Here is a 23,828-nt window from a genome sequence, read left to right as displayed (position 1 = left end):
CTCTCTCCTGGGCTTAAGCCAATATCCCACCGCAGCCTCTCGAGTAGCTGGGACTACAGGTGCACACTACCACACCTGGCTACTGTTTAGTATTTTTTGTAGAAATTTCCTAGGGGTTTCGCCATGTTGCCCAGGCTGGTCTCTAACACCTGAGGGCAAGCGATCTTGCTGTCTCAACCTCCCAAAGTGTTGGGATTACAAGCGTGAGCCACCTGTAATTTCTCCATTCTAACAGATATGTAGTAATGGCTCATGGTGATCTTAATTTGCATTTCACTAATGACTAATGATGTTAAACATCTTTTCAAGTGCTATACATTTTCATTTTCTTTGATGAAGTATGTGCTCAAATCTTCTGTTCACTGAAAAAATTGTACTGTAGGCCAGGCACAGTGGCTCACACCTGCAATCCTGGCACTTTGGGAGGCCAAGGCAGGTGGATCACCTGAGGTCAGGAGTTCAAGACCAGCCTGGCCAACACAGTGAAACCCCATCTCCACTAAAAATACAAAAAAAATTAGCTAGGTGTGGTGGCGTATGCCTGTAATCCCAGCTACTTGGGAGGCTAAAGCAGAAGAATCGCTGGAACCCGGGAGGTGGAGGTTGCAGTGAGCCAAGATTGCACCACTGCACTCCAGTCTGGGAAACAGAATGAGACTCCATCTCAAAAAAAAAAAAAAAAAAAATTGTATTGCTAGCCTCCTTATTGAGTTGTAACAGTTCTTTATATATTTTGGATACAACTTCTTTGTCAAACAAATGTTTTGTAGCTTCTCGGGAAAAGAATGAAAAAGAAATTTTAAGAGAAGACAGGCCTGGGACAGTGGTTAGCTGGGTGTGGTGGCTCACGCCTGTAATCCCATCACTTTGGGAGGCCAAGGCAGGTGCATCACCTGAGGTCAGGAGTTTGAGAACAGCCTGGCCAACATGGCGAAATCCCATCTCCACTAAAAATACAAAAATATTTTGTATTTTACAGGCGTGGTGGCGTGCGCCTGTAATCCCAGGTACTCGGGAGGCTGAGGCAGGTGAATCACTTGAACCCGGGAGGTGGAGGTTGCAGTGAGCCAAGGCTGTACCACTGCACCCCAGCCTGGGCAGCAGAGCAAAACTCCATCTCAAAAAAAAATAAAATAAAAAAGACAAAAAAAAAAAAGAAAAATAAGAAAAAATGTTTTGCAAATATTTCTCCCAGTCTATAACTTACCTTTCATCTTACTAGGGGCTTTCAAACAGTGAATGCTTTTAATTTTTGATAAAGTACAATTTATGGTTCACATATTCTATGTTCTAAGAAATGTAACCTAAGGTCACAAAGATCTCCTGTATTTTCTTCAAGACATTTTATTGTCTTAGGTCTATGCTTAGGTGGATGCACCATTTATAGGGGTTAATATTTATATATACAGAGAATAAGATAAGGGTTAAGATTCAGTTGTTTTCCATGTGGATATTCAAGCTCTAAGACCACTGATGGAGAAAGATTGTCCTTTCTCCCTTGAATTACCTGGGCATCTGTAAAAACCTGAAGTGACCATATATGTCACATGAGTCTATTTCTGAATTCTCTATTTTCCTTGGCCAATCTCACACAGTCTTACTTGTAGCTTTATAGGAAGTCTTGAAGTATGACAAGATCAGTCTTCCAATTTTGTTCTTTTTCAAAATTCTTTGGGCTAATTCCTAGATCTCTTGTATTTCTATATAAACTTTAGAATTCGCTCATCAATTTCTATAAGAAATTGCAGCCTGTTGAGATTTTAAGAGGGACTGCGTTGAATCTATAGATTAGTTTGGGAAGAACTGACCTAATACTTAGTCTTCCAACCCATGTGTATGGCATATCGTTTTTGGGTCTTCTTGAATTTCTCTCAGTAACATTCTTAGTTTTCAACGTATAGATCTTGCATATATTTTGTTAAATTTATCCATAAATTTTTCATGTTTTTTGATCCTACTATAAATGACATTTAAAATTCAATTTCCAATTGTTCTTTGCTAGTATATAAAAATCCAGAAAATGGTTTAGATTTGATAATTAGTTCCAGTAGTTTTTCTTTAGCTTTCTATCTATACAATCATGCCTGCAAACCAAGTTTTACTTCTTCCTTTCTAATCTATATGTCAGTTATTTTTTTTTACCTTATTGCACTGTCTTAGATTTCAAGTATGATGCTGAATATGATAAATGGAGCAGAAAGTGGTAGTTGCTCTGCCGCCTATAAGGTAGATATTTAAGTGTGACATTTAATATATTTTCTTGTTTAATTTTTACAACAATCTTACAATGTCAGTACAATTATTTTTATTTATTTATTGAGATGGAGTCTTGCTGTGTTACCCAGGCTGGTATTGAATTTCTGGGCTTAAGCCAACATCTTGCTTGTCTCCTGAGTAGGGGGACTATAGGCACGTCCCACCACACCTGGCTTAAATGTGTCATTTAAAAATTCAGGCCAGGCACAGTGGCTCATGCCTGTAATCCCAGCAATTTGGGAGGCTGAGGTAGGCGGATCACCTGAGGTCAGGAGTTCGAGACCAGCCTGGCCAACATAGTGAAACCCTGTCTCTACTAAAAATACAAGAAATTAGCCAGATGTGGTACCACGCACCTGTAATCCCAGCAACTCAGGAGGTTGAGGCAGGAGAAACACTTGAACCTGGGAGGCAGAGATTGCAGTGAGGTGAGATTCTGCCACTGTACTCCAGCCTGGGCAACAGAGTGAGACTGTCTCAAAAAAATAAAATAAAATTCAGTTTAGAGCAGAGAAAGGAAGTACATGAAGGAGAAGATAGAGAAGCATTTACAATCTAAATGGAAAGGTATACACACACATAAAATAACTTCCAAAACAAACCAACGATTAAAGAAAATCTAACGAGCCAACTTCACTCTTACAGTTTTTGCTACAATGTGGATACGGACTATCTTAAACATGCGGCACACACACATTTCTTAAGACTTTATCTTTTATAGGCTGAGGACTTAGTCTCACTTCTGTATATTCAAAATGGTAGATTCAGCATCATGCTACCTACCTGCATTTGCGACAAGCAACAGGGGCAGTCTTCCTCGCTCTATGTCATCTTTAATCATTTTCTCCAGGAAGGCAACATCCTGGAACCAAAACAAACCATTAAAAAATGAGGCGCCCGGTATAAAAGCTATAAAATGAAAAATTATGACTTACAAAAGAAGCAGGTAACTCTCAAAAATAATGTCAAATCAATTCTTACTCTTGACAATTTTTCTGTTTTCTCTCATCATAGATGTGAAAATCAAATAGTTTTCCTTGAAGACTAGAAAAATCAGTTAAACAAGATTAAAGGTAAAAACTGTACATATGCAGGAACATTTCTTTGGTTTTAAACATTTACATTTAAATGAAATGTTCTCTCAACTCCCCTGTAACAGCCAAGAATGTATCTCTACTATTACTCATTGACATACCTGAACTAGAAAATAAAACTACCTTGACAAAAGAAATACAAAACTCTAAAATCCATCCCTTCATTTTCCTTTCGGAATCATTAAGGAGAGATTTATCACCTGCATGTCTGAAAATAAGCAGAACTCAATTCCACGATGACAATGAAGAACCTCATTTTCAAAATCTGCCCATTCATAAATCCAGGCAACAGTGCTAACTCATTAAAAGTACGAGCTTTAGAAGAAATTTCTGGTGCTTAATTGAGCTGCTACGTTTCTACTTAAAGCAGGTGATACAGTAATTACAAGACTCCTTAAAAGCCAGGTGCTCCTGACCTATATACGAACCAACCTTCATGGACATTCACATATTAACAGATGCATATATTACATAAAGCAAGGATCCAAGCAATACATGAGTAAGCTACTAATTATCTGGAGGCCAGCAAACAGAACTTCATTTGAAAGGCAGTTTCAAAACACAATCCCACATGATTTTACAAACCAGAAGTAAAACTCACCATCTGATGCTGGGATCCAAACATAGTGTTACAGGGTACACGGCACAAGCAGGGGAAGGGCAAGCCGAGCTGCAGGAAGAAACACATGACTTAACAAGAAAGCTCTCTGCACCATTCACTTCAGATTGTGAAAGGCTGTGGCTCTAAGACAAGCCATGATTATTCTAAGAAATCTCTCTCCTTAGGAACTCTTAACATTATAAATCAATGTAAAAGTACATTTAGAAAGCCAAGCCAAAAACAAAAGGTGAATTTCCAAGTGCCTTATAAGAGGATACAATGTAAAATTTTCTAAATGAGTCAAGTTACTATCTTTGGTATATTCTAGAATATACCAGAAACACTTTGGCAAACACGGAAACAACTGGGTCGTGAGCATTTTCGTGGGGGTAATTTTGGATTCTTTCTCCAAGCATTACTGGTAAATAACACCCGCTGAAGGCATTCAACGAACAGTATCTTATTTTTGGGTCCACCCACACCCAAAAAGTAATAAATATGGATTAGCAGATGCACATTTCTCAAGAGAAGTGAAGTCAGTGTTATGCATAGACACAGTGATTGTCAACTTAATTTTATATTCTTAATGTTTAGCTTCCAAGTCCTTGAGGAGTTTACAGTTTTAGGAATTGTAAACAGTTGCAACATATTGTTCTGTATGACTAAGACTTGGTAGCTTTCAGAGACCAAAAATTTAATAAGCACATTTTTCTCCTTAAAGGATTAAAAATTATGAATGTGACACCCAAGTAAAATAAATCATCAAAAAAATACAGGTATTAAAAGTGAAAATGCCTAGCCTCCTACCCCATAAGCCAGCAATCCACCCGTTAACAGTTTAATACATAACCTTTCAGATATTTTCTAGGTATAAAATTATGTCTTTTTCTAGGTACAAAAACACAGGTATAAAGGATACACACACTTTAAAAAACATGAACATAACCATGTTACGTATGCTGCTCTGCCAGCTGCAGTTCTCAACAGAACACTCTCACACATCTTTTGAAGGTCAGACTGTTGACCCCAAACAGCCTTGTGTCCCCAAGAGCCTGGCTTGCAGTAGACACTAAGTAATTCCTTTCACATTTCAGAGGATTATTATTAAACTCCCCATTTTGTACACCCTCAAGAAGAGGACATAATTTCTTGCCACCAGTGATCACAGCTCAGAATCAATTTAAAAATCACTGAGTGCCTCCAAACCTACCCCTGGGACTCCTACAGCTTACAAAAGAGGAACACTCCAACCCTATGGGTTTTGCTTTCAAACGTTCTTGGTAAAGAAGGTTAACAGCGTCTTATCTCGATGTAGTCCCCCCAGTTGGGCTAGAAGCACCATGAACTTTAAATATAGTCATGCTCAGCCAGGTGCGGTGGCTCATGCCTGTAATCCCAGCATTTTGGGAGGCTGAGGTGGGCAGATCACAAGGTCAGGAGATCGAGACCATCCTGGCTAACACAGTAAAATCCTGTCTCTACTAAAAAAATACAAAAAAATTAGCTGGACGTGGTGGCAGGCGCTTGTAGTCCCAGCTACTTGGGAGGTTGAGGCAGGAGAATGACGTGAACCCAGGAGGCGGAGCTTGCAATGAGCCATGACTGCATCACTGCACTCCAGCCTAGGTAACAGAGCGAGACTCCGTCTCAAAAAAACAAAAAACAAAAAACAAAAACAAAAACAGTCATGCCCTTTGATCCAGCAATTCTAGACTGACTCTGAAAATCCATCTGAGGACCATAACCCTAAATAAAATACAGAAAGAGCTTTATGCACAGAGAAGTCCCTAACAGCACTACACAAAGAGCATTACCTGAAAATGGTCACAGAAAGCAAGAGAATGCAAACACTATTTTCCAAAAAAGCAACAGTTAATTACTATATATTCACTTGAAGAAATACCATAAAGGCATTAAAAATAAACTATACTTTGAAAAATTATTATTAAAATGATATATTCTTGTTTTAACAGTAAGTGAAAAGAGCCAGATACAACCATATAAACACAAACACACCCCCTTCGACTAAAGTCTGGGAAGAAGGAGAAAATGTTGACTGTGGTTGCCCTTGGGTAATCTACCACATGTTCTTTAGTTCTAAATTCAGTAATTTTTACAAATATGACAAAAGCATATAAGACCATCTTTCTTTTAACTCAATAAGAACAGCAACTAGAGAAATGGGTCAACTTTAAAACTTTCAGGGCAAAAGAAGACTTTATTTCTTTAAAATAGCCACCTGATAACACATTACCTGATTACAAAGGTATTGGCCCAGGCCAGGTCTAGCAGCAGCACTAAGATATATGACAGGCTTCTTGTTATATAACACATTGAAGCCATCCACTACGAAGTCTTCATATCGAGAATGAATGGCAAGCCTACATATCTTTGCAAGTCCTTCTCTTTCCTCTTCATGGAAATAAGCACAGCCATTTTCATATCTGTTAAGAGATACATATGAATATGCTCTTATTTCTAGTTAAGGATTGTGTAAGTCAACCTTAATAATCATGGAGACAATTCTTTTCTCAAGCTAGGAATTGTCACTTATATTAGGCAGAGAGGACAGGAATGCGAAAAATCCTCATAGATGGCTGACACCTCATTACAGCTAGGGTTACCAAGCAGCGAGACAATAACCCTCCATCCATACCCAATTCCATAAAGAGCAGAAACCAAAAACAAGTAGAGACCAGGAGTTCCCAGATATAAGAAGCCTGAAGATCATGGTTCTGGTTTATTATGAACTAAAGCCAGCACTGGATAACACAGGCATAGTTCATAGCAGAGTTTCAGCCCTAAAACATCCAAAGTAAATAAAACTGTCAAAAATGCTAGTCAGAGGCTGGGTGTGGTGGCTCACACCTGTAATCTCAGCACTTTGGGAGGCCAAGGCAGGCAGATCACCTGACGTCAGGAGTTCGAGACTAGCCTGGCCAACATGGTGAAACCCCGTCTCTACGAATTGCCAGCTGTGGTGGAGTGCCTGTAGTCCCAGCTACTCAGTAGACTGAGGCAGGAGAATTGCTTGAACCTGGGAGGTGGAAGGTGCAGTGAGCCAAGATTGCGCCATTGCACTCCAGCCTGGGTGACAGAGCGAGATTCCGTCTCAAAAAAAAAAGCTAGCCAGGCTAACTTTTGGTGTTACTATAATCTGCTGAAGCTCCATCTCCTAGAGGAGGAGGGACAATTTCAACTACAGGCATTAGATTTTTACTAGAACAACAGAACACTGCTCCTTTGATAAAGTTGGGGAAACTTATACTCCTGCTTGGCCAAGTTCTTTCCCAACACTGAAAGTGAGGATCTCTCAAGTTAAATGTCTCCAGTTAGGCAAATATTCCTTCTCCATAAAAGTAACAGCATAAACCCAATACCACTAGTCCTATGTCTCCTACTGAATGCTCATCTGTTGTAATTCCTTAATATTGCTAGGATTATCACAGAATAAAACGAATTTCAATTTCATAGCACATATTCATCTTCCTTATGAGAGAGTTTTCTTTTTTTTTTTTTTTTTTTGAGACGGAGTCTCACTCTGTCACCCAGGCCGGAGTGCAGTGCCTCAGCCTCCCGAGTAGCTGGGACTACAGGCGTCCACTACCAAGCCCGGCTAATTTTTTTGTATTTTTATTAGAGACGGGGTTTCGCCGTGTTAGCCAGAATGGTCTCGATTTCCTCACCTTGTGATCCGCCCACCTCAGCCTCCCAAAGTGCTGGGATTACAGGCATGAGCCACTGCACCTGGCCTTAAGAGTTTTTTCTTTCTAATAAAACACAAGCTAATATTTTCAAAGCACAGCTGGCCCTCCGAACCTGTGGGTTCTGCATCTGTGGATTCAACCAACCATGAGTAAAAAATCTTCAGAAATTTAAAAAGATGGGTGCATCTGTACTGAATATCTAGACTTTTTTCCTTGTCATTATTCCCTAAACAATTCAGTGTAACAACTGTTTACACAGCATTTACATCATATTAGGTATTATGTGTAATCAAGAGATTAAAGTATATGCGAAGATGTGCCTAAATTATATGCAAATACTGTGCTATTTTACATAAGGGATTTGAGCATCCCTGAATTTTTTTATCCATGGGGTGACGATGGGAGGTCCAGAACCAATCCCCCAAGGACACCCAAGGATAAGGGACAACGGTATTTGAATCTAGATCATTGCTCTATCTTCTACTGACATGTGCCAATTAGATACCCCACAAATAAATAACTGCTCACCCTATCAAACACATATGTGCTTCTATTCTCCACCCTTCGCATGTGTTAGTCTATTAGCTCATTTAATCCTCACAACACTTCTATGAAATAGGTATTAATACTATCCCCATCTAACAGACGATGACACAGGCATTGAGAGGTTAAACACTCCTTCCAAGAAGGAGGAAATCTGAACCCAAGTAGTACAGCTCCAGAAAAAAGATCTTTCCGACTATACCCGACTCATAAAAGTCTTCACTGGAAACTCATCAATGTCTTTACCTGAAAATTCTGCATAGCCACAAGGTGGTATCTGAAAGTATCCTAGTTGTAAGTTTTCTCAGTTTCTCTTTGTCCAGCGTTGAAATATAAGCTCCCAGACTATGTCCCAGCAAAGCCATATGACCTTGTTCTCCAATATTTTGGATTCTATTAAGCAAAGTCAAAGTATTAGAGTCAAACCATAAAAAAGGACATAGAACTTAGAGACACAGAATTCCACAGAAATATCTGTCAGACGTGAAATCTACTTAATGGCCCAGAAAGCAAATGAAAATTCAATGCATATACAGTATTGATAGTCTGGTGAGAATTTTCTCTTTTTTGAGATGGAGAAAAATATATATATATATTTTTTTTCTGAGATGGAGTCTCCCTCTTGATGCTCAGGCTGGGGTGCAGTGGTGCGATCTTGGCTCACTACAACCTCCACCTCCTGGGTTCACGTGATTCTCTGGTCTCAGCCTCCCGAGTAGCTGGAATTACAGGCACCCACACTAACTAAGCCCGGCTAATTTTTTGTATTTTTAGTAGAGATGGGGTTTGACATGTTGGCTAGGCTGCTCTTGAACTCCTGACTTCAAGTGATCCACCTGCCTTGGCCCCCCAAAGTGCTGGGATTACAGGCATGAACCACTGCACCTGGCCAAAAAATATTTTTATAATTTGAGTTCCGGGAGGTAAATATCCCTTTTTAAATTGAGTACCTACAAACTGTTTTAAAATAATTTCCTATTAAAATATTTTAAAAATTAAATACCAGCCTTAAGAATTATGGAGGGTAGAGCTAAGGTAAAATGAGCTGAAAGCATTTTTTAAAGAATGAAATCCTGGCCAGGCACGGTGGCTCATGCCTGTAATCCCAGCACTTTGGGAGGCTGAGGCAGGCGGATCATGAGGTCAGGAGATCGAGACCATCCTGGCTAACACAGTGAAACCCCATCTCTACTAAAAATACAAAAAAATTAGCCGGGTATGGTGGTGGGCACCTGTAACAGCTACTAGGGAGGCTGAGGCAGGAAAATGGAGTGAACCCGGGAGGCAGAGGTTGAAGTGAGCCAAAATGGCATCACTGTACTCCAGCCTGGGTGACAGAGTAAGAATCCATCTCAAAAAAAAAAAAAAAGAATTAATTCCCAAGTCTCTACATCAAATAGGATTTATTGCAATAATATAGCAAATTCATGGGGGACTAGGCATTATTTTATATACAATGAAAATTGATTATGTAAAATGTTTTATATATAATTGAAACTAATTTCCCTTATAAAGAATAACTGTAAAAAAGAAGGAATAAGTTCACAATTGTTCACTGTAAATAATAAGAAAAAGACAACCTAGGATCATGGGCAACAGACAGTTCCTAGAAATATAAATGGGTCTTAAAACATACAAAAAGACACTTCACTTGGTTCACTTGGTTCATAATAAAAAAAACCCGCAAATTCAAATAATGCTGAAATACCATTTCTCACTTATCGGATTTCTCATCAGAATATCACTTATCAACGATCCTTCAGTCTGATAATGCCTTTGCAGGTGAAAGTGTGGAAATAAAGTACTCTCATACATTGCTGGAGGGACTGCTAAATGTCACAACTCCACGGAGGGAAATTTGGCAGGATCTATCAAAATTACAACAGCACACACTGTCTGAGACAGCAACCCCATTTTCAGGACTTTGTCCTCCAGACACTTGCTGCTATAAGAAGTGACACATGTCGAAAGTTGTTTGCTGCAGCAATGTTTGTAACAGTGCAACATGACAGGGGACCAATAAAATAAAATACGGTTCATCTGTTCACAGTAAAATACATAGCTCTGACAAAGGAGAAAGCTCCTGTGCATTAATATGCAGTGAGCTCCAAGACTAAGTGAAAAAATGCAAGGTGCAGAACATGTGCGCAGTAATTATGTATTAGGGTAGGCATGGACATTTTGCTTGTGTATAATACATATACAATCTCTCTGGAAGAATACACAAGAAACTGGTAATGTCTGTCTCTAGAGAAGAAAACACGGTAGGGAGATAGAGGTAGGAAGGAAAATTCCCTTTGTATATCGTTTTTTATTATCTGAATTTTGAACCAAGAGAACAATTTTACTTATTTCAAAACATTAAATTTAAAATAATTAAAGAGAAAACTAACTAAATGACTAATACGGGTGCGGCAATTCTTAGGAAGCAGAAGCACAGCAGCAGAAAGACATGCAACACTCACTCTTCAGTCCTTCTAGTCAGCGCCTCTCTAAGGCATGATATCATAAAAACTACGGGATCTAATTTCAATAAATGCATTCATTTCACAAAATATATATGACATATAAATGTCTTTCTGAAAAGAAAAAGGATTATTTTAATATCATATGTAACTCGATGAAATATAGCTCCTTATTGGAGCAACTTGTCAGAGTACAATCACTACTGAAATCAAGAACATACACTCGAGAAGAGAAGCTGCCAGGTTCATTACCTGGGGCTCTGGGGCTCCTCATCTTCATCTCCATGCATCAGATTCTGAACTAACTGGAGGATGCTCACCATATCTTGTCCACTGCAGAATAAGAAGAGTTGATGGGCTGATGGGAACAGCACACATCCCCCACCACTCTCCCGCTGCTTCCCTCATGCAATTAGTGTAAAGGGTTTTTTTTTTTTTCTTAAGTAACTATAAGAGAAAGAATGTGGTATATAGTTTATGCTTTTTAAAAAACAAAGCTCAAATTATAAACTGAATTCTGATATAAACTGACTTGTGGTTAATCTTCTACCTAAATGAGAGTTTCGTTTTAATAAATATCACCAGTCTTTTCATTTTTATTTATTTTTTTGAGACTGGGTCTCACTTTGTCACCCAAGCTAGAGGGAAATGGCATGATCTGGGCTTACTGCAACTTCCACCTCCCGGGTCAGCCTCCTGAGTAGCTGAGATTACAGGTATGTGCCACCACACCCGGCTAATTTTTGTATTTTTAGTAGAGACGGGGTTTCACCATGTTGGCCAGACTGGTCTTCAACTCCTGGCTTCAAGTGTTCCACCCTCCTCGGCCTCCCAAAGTGTTGGGATTACAGGCGTGAGCCATCATGCCCAGCTGTTTTTGTATTTTCGGCAGAGACAGGGTTTTGCCATGTTGCCCAGGCTGGTCTCAAACCACTGAGCTCAAGCAATCCTCCTGCCTCAGCCTCCAAAAGTGCTGGGATTACAGGCCTGAGCCACCTTGCCCAGCCACCAGTCTTGCTCTAGCAACATTTCTACACATTTCATTTGAATCTTGGAATACAAGACAGAGAATATTTAATAAGCATGTAGTAAGAGCCAAAAGTCCTTATAATATATACTTATATAAGTATGTTATATAAAATATAAAATATATAAAATATAACAAATGTATAACCATCCTTAGTATATTATAATGCTAGACAGTCACAGAATACTCCATTGCCACTGATATATCTAATTTTCCTCTTTAGGGCTCTTCTCTGTTTGGACTAACAGCCTTTATGCAAGCTTCATTTATTACCAGCTCTTCCCCAAGCTGGGAAACTTGAGATCTGCTTAGAGTGTAAAAACATTTTACTTCTATCCAAGATATGTTGCTATGAAATGCTCATTACATGAGGAGATGGAAGGTTATGAAAAGAATTCAAATGGCTAAAGTAGCAAGCAATGGCAAGGCAAGTTGCAACAAGAATAACGTAAAGCTATTCCTCTGTCAATAAGAATAGACTAAAAAGATGTTTCCTCTTTCAAAAAAGGAAGTGCCATCAAAACAATGTACCCAAACCAATTGTCCCCAAGGTGCTGCCCTTCAAGTGGGGAGGGGCTCTGGGCCTTAGACACTGTAGAGATTAGGGCAGGCAGGGGCCCCTGAGGCACATTTGGCTGCCTGCCACATGACCTTGAGCAAGCTATTCCAACTCGCCGAGCCGGATGTGATGGATTTGGGAGGCTTCAGACAGTGAGGGAACAGCGCTTAGCTATGCCTGGCACGCTACGAGTCTTCAATGCTGGGTAGCAGCATTCCTAAGTGTGAATCCTCCTAGTCAGTGGCTTAAGTCGCTGTCATTCTGAGAATTACAGATGCTGCTGGGAGTATCTCTCCTGGGAAAACTTCCATAGAATCAGGAGACTACACCTTATAGCCTTTGGTTTCCATCAGTAGGCCCACAATGAGGAGATTTTATAGGACCTGCCTCCTGTTCTGAGCTGAGAAAGCACTTCACACCTAGCTTCACATCAGCATTATTCATGCTACGAATAGGAGTGACTTTTAAAAGTATTAGTATCTTGGCGTGTTATTGACACACTGTGATCCTTCCTCTGTATGTTTCTTTTGCAACCTGGTTCCATTTATATTCAGGTCAAAGGATATTTAAAGGAGTTGTACTGTTTACTTATGTGCAGTTTCTTGGTTATAATAGGAAAAAAAATAAGTTTGTCTCAGGGAAGCAGGGCTGGGACACTAATTCCAGATTAACTGCTAACGTCTTGGGAAACTTTTAGTCAGCTATTTACTTTTTTGCTACTTTTCCTGCTACTCAAACCATGAAGATGTGACAGATTTGTTTCAGTTGCCAAAAAATAAGTAATTAAATTTGACATTTTCCTTTCATTTACATTATGAAAACAATAAATCTTATCAAATTAAAATACCTCTTAGAATAAAACTCAGTCCACCAAATACATTACAGGTTTCAACAGTGACCTAAGTATGATACCCCAGTTATAATGGCGAATTTGTATATCACTTTGATTTGACAGGGTCCCGCCATGTTGCTCAGGGTGGCCTTGAACTCCTTGAATCAAGCGATCCTCCTGCCTCAGGCTCCCAAGCAGCTGGGACTACAGGTGTGCACCATGGTGCCTAGCTCCATGCATCACTTTGAGTCATGAGGTTGTATTAAATTGTTGGTTTTAAAAAAATTTTTGGCCGGGTGCAGTGGCTCATACCTGTAGTCCCAGCACATTGGGAGGCTAAGGCAGGCGGATCACCTACGGTCAGGAGATAGAGATCATCCTGGCCAAAACAGTGACATCCTGTCTCTACTAAAAATAAAAAAATTAGCTGGGAGTGGTGGCGCACGCCTGTAATCCCAGCCACTCGGGAGGCTGAGGGAAGAGAATTGCTTGAATCCGGCAGGCAGAGGTTGCAGTGAGCTGAGATCATGCCACTGCACTCCAGACTTGCAACAGAGTGAGACTCCATCTCAAAATTAGAGAGTGTCTGTATCACTCAGGCTGGAGTGCAGTGGTACAATCACAGATCACTGTAACCTTGAACTCCTAGGCTCAAGTGATCCTCCCTCCTTAGCCTCCCGAAGTGCTGGGATTACAGGTGTGGCCCACTGTACTCAGCCTCTATTAAATTCCAAATGGGAGAGGGAGAGGGAGAGAAGCCAGTAGGTATAGCAGTATCACCAACTAGCCAATGGCACTTCAATTTTCTAATGTTATACTGCATATAAGTCTATTTAAATTTGCTACGTGTTCATTAAAACTAAAACCGTAACTCAATGATGGTAAGATACTGGTTTAAGAAAACTGTAGGCCAGGCACAGTGGCTCAACACCTGTAATCTCAGCACTTTGGGAGGCCAAGGTGGGTGGATCACCTGAGGTCAAGGCCAGGAATTAGAAACCAGCCTGGCCAACATGGCGAAATCCCATCTCTACTGAAAATACAAAAATTAGCCAGGTTTGGTGGTGCACGCCTGTAATCCCAGCTACTCGGGAGGCTGAGGCACAAGAAAGAACTGCTTGAACCTGGGAGGTGGAGGTTGCAGTGAGCCCAGATCATACCACTGCACCCCAGCCTGGGCTACAGAGCAAGACTGCATCTCAAAAACAAACAAAAATTTATACCTTAACTAAAAGTATGGATCCTCATTGCCACCTACCTGCCCTGGAGTGGGCCTGGAATATCTCCGGATATGAGCTTTTTTCCATTTTCCTCTTCTGTTCTTCTAATTTAAAGAAAAGAAAAAGCTGTTCATTTATTTCATCATACCAAATTTCTAACTCCTGAACATGCAAACATGACCATATTGCCTATAACCTCCTAGTGACTGAGGCAGGATTTCAAACACATTTATCACATCTTCCTGCCTCCAGTTTCAGGTACCATTTGAGTTTCTGGAAAAGACAAGAATATGCAACAAAAAAGTTCCACCCACTTCTTGTTTACTTGGTGCTCTATATGACCTGAATATATAATAAGTACTTATAGAGTCAAATCAATATATTAAGTAAATGAAACTCTTAATAGAATTAAATATTGTAAGCCCTTCCTCTCAATTTCAAAATCCTTTAATTACAAGGCACCCTTTACCCAAGACAAATACCAATTTTCAAGTCGGCCAAAGCTATGTGTGACACTGTGAAGCCAAGAGGCATCTTTAACAGAAGGAAACCGGAGTTGCTGGCTTCACAGCAGGCTGAACTCGTTGAACAGGGTCACCTCTGTCCTGCTCACCTCTGACTGTCCTCCAGCATCTTCATTGCCTCCTTCAAGTTTTTTCCCATTTCAGCTAACGTGGGGTCTGCTATCTGAGAGACAAAAAAAAAGAAAGAAATTTTAATAATACTCTATTACCTCTACAACACAATTCACCCAGAAAAATTAAGCGCATCATTTCTTCTGGATTTACTGTAAAATACATGCATGATTTTAAAACTTCCAACAGTACAAAAGTATAACAGAAAAAGTAAAAGTCCTCCAGCCCCACTTTCCACAGAAAGTCGCTGTTTTATTTTTACTTTTTGCGATGGAGTCTCACTCTGCCGCCCAGGCTACAGTGCAATGGCACAATCTTGCTCATTGCAACCTCTGCCTCCTGGGTTCAAGTGATTCTCTTGCCTCAGCCTCCCAAGTAGCTGGGATTATAGGCACACACCACCATGCCCAGCTAATTTTCATATTTTCAGTAGAGATGGGGGTTTCACCATGTGGCCATGCTAGTCTCGAACTCCTGACCTCAAGTGATCTGCCCACCTCGGCTTCCCAAAGTGCTGGGATTGCAGGTGTGAGCCACCGTACCTGGCCTCCTTTTGTTCCTTTTGAATTTTAGTACCATGTGTACACCTATCTCCCATCCAAAAAGTAAACAAAATATAATTTAAATTTCCCTGCAGAATTATTATTTTTTCACTATTCATTCTGGGAAGAACCACGTGAGGCCAAAACCAAGGACCCTGCCCTTCTTCACACTTGGTGCCACCCTCCCCCTTGACAAGTTACAAGTCCCATGGAGGTAACCACAAGGTCCCCTCAGCCTGGCCTTTGTACACAGCCCCGGGGTACCGGCAACGCATGACCCACACTCCAGGGCAGCAGGACAACTTGATCTTTAACGAGATCACTTCTGATAACAAAGTGAGTCAGCTTCACTTCAGACAAGCAATGTGGCAGTGATACAAAGACATGCTATTGTGACAAATATTATTATTTTTGAGACAGTCGCTCTGTTACACAGGCTGGGGTACAGTGGTTTGATCGTGGCTCACTGCAGCCTTGACCTCCAGGGATTAAGTGATCCTCCCACCTCAGCCTCCTGAGTACCTGGAAGTACAAGTGCTCGCCACCATGCCTGGCTACTTTTTAAAATTTTTTTGTAGATACAAGATCTAATTATGCTGTCCAGGCTGGTCTCAAACTCCTGAGCTCAAGTTATCCTTCCACCTGGGCCTTCCAAAGTGCTGGGATTACAGGCGTGAGCCACCGTGCCCGACCTTTTTGCAGAATTAAAACACACACATTCATTTTCCTTTCTCTATTAATCTCTGTAGTTATTTTTAGGGAGAAAATTCTTGTTGACTTCAATCTCTATGTAGTATGAGTTGTTATAATAATAAATTATATTATATATATTATACACAATAATACATACAATATTATATATAAGTTAGAGCTCTTTTGTTCCCCTCTTACTCTTCTAAGTGTGCCGCTTAAAGGAAGAACTGTGTTTATCTTTTCGTATTGCTCACTGTATCTAGCAATATCTTACAGCGTGGCATACAATATGTACGTATTTAAAACTGCACTGCCTCCTCAAAATTGTTTTTAAGAAATTCCACTCCATTTATCAATATAAGATTCAGAAATTGTTCCATTCTAGAAGGGACCTAAGGGATCTAGTCCAGGGATTTTCCAGCTGTGTTCTCCTGAGCCTTAAGGCCCCTGGGAGAACTCTGAGAAGGAAAGGTTACGTAAGCAGCTGGGGCCTCTAGCTCCCTAGCAGATCAGCTCTGTTTTATATAACAGGCTTTTAAGTAAAGTTTTATTTGTAAAAAGTTTCACCAAAAAGAAAAAAAAATTGTTTGGGAGGCCATGGCAGAACAATCACGTGAGGCCAGGAGTTCCAGATCAGCCTGGGCAACATAGTGAGACCCCACTTTTCCAAAAAAACAAATAAATAAATTAGCTGGGTGCAGTGGTGCACTCCTGCAGTCCTAGCTACTTAGGAAGGAGAGGTAGGAGGATCACTTGAGCCTCAGAGTTTGAGGCCACAGTAAGCTATGATAGTGCCACTGCACTCCTGGAACAGAGTAAAATCCTGTTGCAAAAAAAAAAAAAAAAAGTATAGCATAAAAACATCTGATTCTGGTCTAACATTTTGGAGGTGAGGAAACTAAGATGCAGAGAGGTTAAGTGACTTGCCTACGGTCATGGAGCTAATAAATGACAGTGAGGGGCCAAAACCTGGAGTCCCTGACTCCTGTTTCTCACCTCTATTATATCACACTGGCTCCCACAAGGGCTTATAAGGTAATCATTTAGCCACAACCAAATTTTTAGATAAAATAGACAAATTTTCAAACAGGTGTTTTCAATAAAATTCACCACTTTAACTATGAAAAGGCTCAGAAAGCACTTGAAAAAGGACTCAGGGCTGACAGTTAGTGAGGAGAATGAGGAACAGACGATGGTCAAGAGAATTTATCTTCACCCCTGAGTCAGCTGGTGATGCTCCTGATGATCCTCACTCCTGTGACACTCCCGTGTGTCCCCTACCATCTGGCCAAATGAAAAGATAAACACTTTGGCTTGATTCACACCTTCATGCTCCCAACGACCGTCCTGTCTCAAACATTCTCATGACTTTTATCTATCTCTCGCCTAGCACCTATTCAATTACAAGTCAATAATTCCAGGAAACCTTTATGGATAAAGCCACTTTTGCTCTTTCACATACCCTCTAATGACACTGACGCCTTTTGTCGTAAACCAAAAATCTAGACTTGTTGCTTGACAACGTTGGCTGTATTTATGGGGACAATAGGACAGAATGCTTGCACAGTTGTTGCGACTGCCATTTATCCTCAAGATTCCTTACACCCTTTACTGTGAATTGTTTTACAGATGTGCTTTCCAGTATAAATGTGTTCCCCAATTAGATTACAAGCTTCTTGAAGGCAGGGATTCAGACTCCTACTAATTTTGACTTCTCTTTAGATCAAGGGTCTAAAGTTGGCTCAATTCTCTGATTGTCATATTACCCTGAAAATCCCTTAGGAAGGCATGCCAGAGTGGGTATCAACATACTGTTCTCTAAGCACAACACAGCTATTTCCTTCAATAGAATTATAACGAATATTTCCAGTAAGAATAGATAAAACATGCCAGGCGTGGTGGCTCATGCCTGTAATCCCAGCACTTTGGGAGGCCAAGGCAGGAAGATCAGTTGAGTACAGGAGTTTAAGATCAGCCTCGGCAACATGGCAAAACCTCGTCTCTACAAAAAATACAAAAAGTTAGCCAGGCAGGGTAGTGCATGCCTGTGGTCTCAGTTACTCAGGAGGCTGAGGCGGGAAGATTGCTTGAGCCCAGGAGGTCAAGGCTACAGTGAGACAAGATCATGCCACTGCACTCCAGCCTGGGTGACAGAGCAAGAACTTGTCTCAATTAAAAAAAAAAAAAAAAAAATAGACAAAATACAGCTCAGGCAATAGGGCAAAACCCCATGTATGCAAAAAAATACAAAAGTCAACCAGGCGCGGTGGTGCGTGCTTGTAGTCCCAACTACTTGGGATGTTCAGGTGGGACAATCACGTGAGCCTGGGAGGTTGAGGCTTTGGTGGTGAGCCATAATCACACTATTGCACTCCAGCCTGGACGACAGAGAACCTGTCTCGACAACAAATACACACACACACACACACACATATACACACATATCTATATACATATATAATACATATATACACACACACAAAATAGTTTAGAAGCCATATTGTGTGCATACGCATTTATAAACACTAAAATCCCATGTAATGACAAGATGTTTAAACTGTGAGAGGCACGAGAGAAATGCAGATTCATAATCCTCAGGCGAATCTCTGACTCTGGAGTGCACAAGCACTGCACGGACTGGCTTACATTTAAATTGTTCTTCCTGGCTGGGCGTGGTGGCTCACGCCTATAATCCCAGCATGTTGGGAAGCCAAAGTGGACGGATCACCTGAGGCCCAGAAGTTCAAGACCAGCTTGGCCAACATGGCGAAATCCCGTCTCTACTAAAAATACAAAAATTAGCTGGGCACGGTCACGTGTGCCTGCAGTCCTAGGTACTTGGGAGGCTGCAGCAGGAGAATCACTTGAACCCAGGAGGTAGAGGTTGCAGTAACCTGAAATTGCGCCACTGCATTCCAGCCTGGGCGCCAGAGCAAGACTGTCTCAAAAAATTAAATAAAAATAATAGTTCTTGCTCTTCAGGGGGTAAGCCCGGTGGCGGAGTGGATGGGTAGGAAAAGCAGCACTGATAGTTAAGTTTGGGTGAAAAAATATGAACAATGACTCCAATGCTGTAGACCCTCATGTGTTTGTTGCATTAATTGGATAATCCAAAATATAAAGTACTACCCAGTTTCAGGATAATATTAAGATCTAAACCAAGGAATGCTCTATGAAAAGTTGTAGGTTAACTGATCCCTTAAAACTAAAAACAGCATCTTCATAAGCTTCTACTGAGGGCAGTTACCACTTTCTTCATCACATTTCTTATACTCAATAGCTGTGGGCAATGCCAAAATAGCTATATGATCAACATTAATAAACAACAGCAGGGCAACAGCCAGACACAAACCTAAATGAAGAATTAAATTGTATAAAGATGCATAAAGATGTCTATTAGTTAGTACATAGGAGGCTGTCTGATAATGTTGGCAGAAAAAAAAAAAAAACAGGCCGGGCACAGTGGCTCACATCCGTAATCCCAGCACTTTAGAAGGCCGAGGTGGGTGGATCACCTGAGGCCAGGTGCTTGAGACCAGCCTGGCCAACATGGCAAAACCCCGTCTCTATTAAAAATACAGATATTTGCCAAGCGTGGTGGGGGGCGCCTGTAATCCCAGCTATTCAAGAGACTGAGGCAGGAGAATCGCTTGAACGTGGGAGGCGGAGGCTGCAGTGAGCAGAGATGATGCCACTGCACTCCAGCGTGGGCGACAGCAAAATTCCATCTCAAAAAACAAAAACAAAAAACAAACAAACAAAAAAAGGAAAAACACTATTCTATGTCAGGTTCCTGAAAAGAATGTCAAATAACTTCTGAATCCCTTAGCACTGAGTGCAGGGTCAGAGTAAGTATTCAATCAGATTTATGATGCTTATAATTACTAATATTTACTGGGTTGCTTACTACATTCCAGGCATCGTGCTAATAATTAACGCCTCTACACACATTACTTCCTCACAAGCCCCAAATCATAGTACGTTTAAAACTAAGTAAAATTCTAAGACCAGTGCTCTTAACCACTGGGCAATACTGCTTCTCAATTTTATCAAGTAAGTCAATGAAGTAACTCAATGCTTTAAAAAAGCTCGTACTCAAAAATCATATTTAGAACTAAGGTTTAATTTTAAAGATTATCCTTGTTTGATTAATGGTTTCACCTGGGAAGAAAGTGACTCTTTACAGGGAAAATTTCTATTTAACAACAGTCTCAACTAAATGGCCATAAACTCATCATCCAGACCAGGGCATTTTTTTTTTTTCCCTTTTTCCACCAACCCTTAAACCCGAGCATTTTTAAGAGTGAAAGGGTGGCCAGGCGTGGTGGCTCATACCTGTAAAACCAGCACTTTCGGAGGTCAAGGCGGGGCAGATCATCTGATGTCAAGAGTTTGAGACCAGCCTCGCCAAAATGGTGAAACCCCATCTCTACTAAATATACAAAAATTAGCTGGGCGTGGCAGTGTGCCCGTAATCCCAGCTACTCAGGAGGCTGAGGCACAAGAATCACTTGAACCTAGGAGGCGGAGGTTGCAGTTAGCCAAGATCACACTACTGCACTCCAGCCTGAGCAACAGAGCAAGACTCTGTCTCAAATAAAAATCCCAAAACCAAAAAAAGTGCAACAAAGCATTTACAGACTGGATATATCTACATGCACATTTTCTGATAGATGCTAATTGCTGAGAATTTAGACACAGTTATACCTCTCTACAAATTTATAAATGATATTTCGAGTATGGTTAATTCTATTGCATAAATGAAGTGGGTTCAATATTTTTGCTACAATTTTATCTAACACAGATGCATGGTAGGTATGATTTAATTCTCCTTTTCTAAGAAGAACCATTCAACTGTATGCTCACTATCACAGAACTGAGACTGTTTTTTTTTTCTGAGATGGAGTCTCATTCTGTCTCCCAGGCTGGAGTGCAGTGGCTCAATCTCGGCTCACTGCAAGCTCCACCTCCTGGGTTCAAGTGATTCTCCTGTCTTAGCCTCCCAAGTAGCTGGGATTACAGGCGTCCGCCATCATGCCCAGCTAATTTTTTGTATTTTTAGTAGAGACGGGGTTTCACCATGTTGGCCATGCTGGTTTTGAACTCCTGACCTCAGGTGATCTGCCCGCCTTGGCCTCCCAAAGTGCTGGGATTACAGGCATGAGCCACTGCACCCAGCCAGAACTGAGACTTTAATAGGTAGATCATTTTATAAAACAAGCCCTACTATTCATACCTTCATGAGCACTTTTTCAATCTTTTTTTTTTTTTTTTTGGAGACACAACCTCGCTCTATTGTCCAGGCTGTCACAGTGGCGTGATCATAGCTGGCTACAGCCTTGAATTCCTGGGCTCAAGTGATCCTCTAACCTCAGCCCCCTGAGCAGACAGGGCTACAGGCACATGCCACCACACTTAGCTAATTTTTAAAAATGTTTTGGAGAGACAAGGTCTTACTATGTTGCCCAGGCTGATCTCAAACTCCTCGCTTCACGAGCAATCCTCCTGCCTTGGCCTCCCAAAGTGCTGAGATTAGAAATGTGAGCCACATTGCCTGGCCAAGAATCGTTTTTATGCTAGGTGATTCTTATCACTTTCGGACAGTATGGGATATTAAAATACTCCCTCACTATCAGAAGAAATATTACATATGTAATGTTAAAATTGCTTAAAAGTTCTGACAATTTAAATGCTGGAGGAAAAGTCAAGAATCAAACGTAATGTAAGATGGTTAAGGAGGTCAGAGAGCAACTCTCAATTTTTCAAAAAAGCTAACAGAAAATTACAAATTGGCAAGGCCAGGCGCAGTGGCTCACGCCTGTAATCCCAGCACTTTGAGAGGCTGTGGTGGGTGGATCATGAGGTCAGGAGATAGAGACCATCCTGGCTAACACAGTGAAACCCTATCTCTACCTTTTGTATTTCTACTATTTGTAGAAATACAAAAAATTAGCCGGGCATGGTGGTGGGCGCCTGTAGTCCCAGCTACTTGGGAGGCTGAGGCAGGAGAATGGCGTGAACCTGGAAGGTGGAGCTCCATCTCAAAAAAAAAAAAAAAAAACCTGTTTATCATATCTTCCAAAAGTGGAAGCTACAGTAGAAATAAAAGGAGTCTTTAGAGCCTAAGATTTGGGAATTAATGAACTAGTCACTTTAAAAATTGTTTCATCTTAGGCCAGGCGCAGTAGCTCACACCTGTAATCCCAGCACTTTGGGAGGCCGAGGTGGGCAGATCACGAGGTCAGGAGATCGAGACCATCTCTACTAAAAACACAAAAATTAGTCAGGCACGATGGCAGGTACCTGTAATCCCAGGTACTCGGGAAGCCGAGGCAGGAGAATCGCTTGAACCCAGGAGGCGGAGGTTGCAGTGAGCCAAGAACGCACCACTGCACTCCAGCCTAAGTGACAGAGCAAGACTCTGTTTCGGGAGGGGGGGGGGAAATTATCTTTTGAAAACACACTAATCAACACTTTCCTCAGTTAAACCAGTTTATCAAAGTGTGAATTTAAAAAATAATACATTTGGCTGGCAGCAGTGGCTCATGCTTGTAATCCCAGCACTTTGGGAGGCAGAGGCGGGCGGATCACGAGGTCATGAGTTTGAGACCAGCCTGTCCAACATGGTGAAACTCTGTCTCTACTAAAGATACAAAAAATTAGCTGGGCATGGTGGTGTGCCTGTAACCCCAGCTACTCAGGAGGCTGAGGCAGGAGAATCGTTTGAACTTGGGAGGCAGAGGTTGCAGTGAACTGAGATGGCACCACTGTACTCCAGCCTGGGTGACAGGATGAGAGTCTGTCTCAGAAATAAATAAAATACGCACACACACACACACACACACACACTTTTATGTGATTTGGAAAAAACAAAAACACACACACACACCTCAAATCTCAGAATACAGAGACATTACAGTTGAGCACAAATTGAAGTTAAAAAAAAAGGGGGGTGTGCAGGGATGCGATGGGTGGGTAAAGAGGGCGAGAATCACAGAAAGCAGGGCAGGGATCCACTGCAAAAGGACATTTTCAGGGAGATGGAAATGCTCTGTACCTTTTTTCGGGTGGGTGGGTAGGGGATTTGTTTTTTGAGACAGGGTCTTGCTCTGTCACCCAGGCCAAGTGCAGCAGCCCTATCGTGGCTCACTGCAGCCTCACCCTCCTGGGCTCAAGTGATCCTCTCACCTCAGCCTCCCAAGTAGCTGGGACTACAGGTGTATGCCACCAAGTCTGGCTAAGTTTTTATTTTTTATAGAGATGGGGGTCTCACTATGTTGCCCTGGCTGCCCTCAGACTCCTGGGCTCAGGTGATCCTCCTGCCTTGGCCTCCCAAAGTGTTGAAATCACAGGTGTGCACCACTGTACCAGGTCAATGCTTCGTATCTTGATCATGCTGGTGGTAATATCCCTATATACAACTTCCAAAACACAAACTCTATAACTAAAATGGGTATTTTTGTTGTATGTAAACTGTCCCCTCAATTTTTCATAAAGGGGGAGTAAATTGATGTAAACTAGATTTAAAAGAAAATATTAAGCAAATAATAGTATAGGTGGTACACTGATGTGGCCAAATTCACAGATGGTACATGAATAACTGCTGTTTGGGAGATACAGAGCTAAGCCTTTAAAGAGAAGGCTTTTTTTTTTT

The 23,828-nt window shown here is 41.1% G+C and overlaps 1 protein-coding gene across 4 annotated transcripts in view; it reads right to left on the bottom strand.

Annotated features, from left to right (window-relative positions):
• Positions 1–23,828, bottom strand: part of PDXDC1 (pyridoxal-dependent decarboxylase domain containing 1) — a 65,075-nt gene that overhangs the window by 26,551 nt on the left and 14,696 nt on the right. Inside the window, exons 2-8 of one of the 4 annotated variants that reach the window (XM_011983651.1) lie at positions 14,918–14,991; positions 14,343–14,405; positions 10,919–10,999; positions 8,448–8,594; positions 6,206–6,395; positions 3,952–4,020; positions 3,040–3,118 (exon numbers count right to left, since the gene is read on the bottom strand). In XM_011983651.1, the coding sequence (XP_011839041.1) occupies positions 3,040–3,118; positions 3,952–4,020; positions 6,206–6,395; positions 8,448–8,594; positions 10,919–10,999; positions 14,343–14,405; positions 14,918–14,991 (703 nt within the window). Of the gene's footprint in view, positions 1–3,039; positions 3,119–3,951; positions 4,021–6,205; positions 6,396–8,447; positions 8,595–10,918; positions 11,000–14,342; positions 14,409–14,917; positions 14,992–23,828 lie in introns of all 4 variants that reach the window. The other 3 variants (XM_011983652.1, XM_011983654.1, XM_011983655.1) reach the window with 3 other exon arrangements.

Source organism: Mandrillus leucophaeus, unplaced genomic scaffold (genome assembly GCF_000951045.1).
Source record: "Mandrillus leucophaeus isolate KB7577 unplaced genomic scaffold, Mleu.le_1.0 Scaffold253, whole genome shotgun sequence".
Classification (NCBI taxonomy): domain Eukaryota; kingdom Metazoa; phylum Chordata; class Mammalia; order Primates; family Cercopithecidae; genus Mandrillus; species Mandrillus leucophaeus.
The sequence above is the reverse complement of the archived record's forward strand: the minus strand, read 5'-3'. Positions and strand labels throughout refer to the sequence as shown.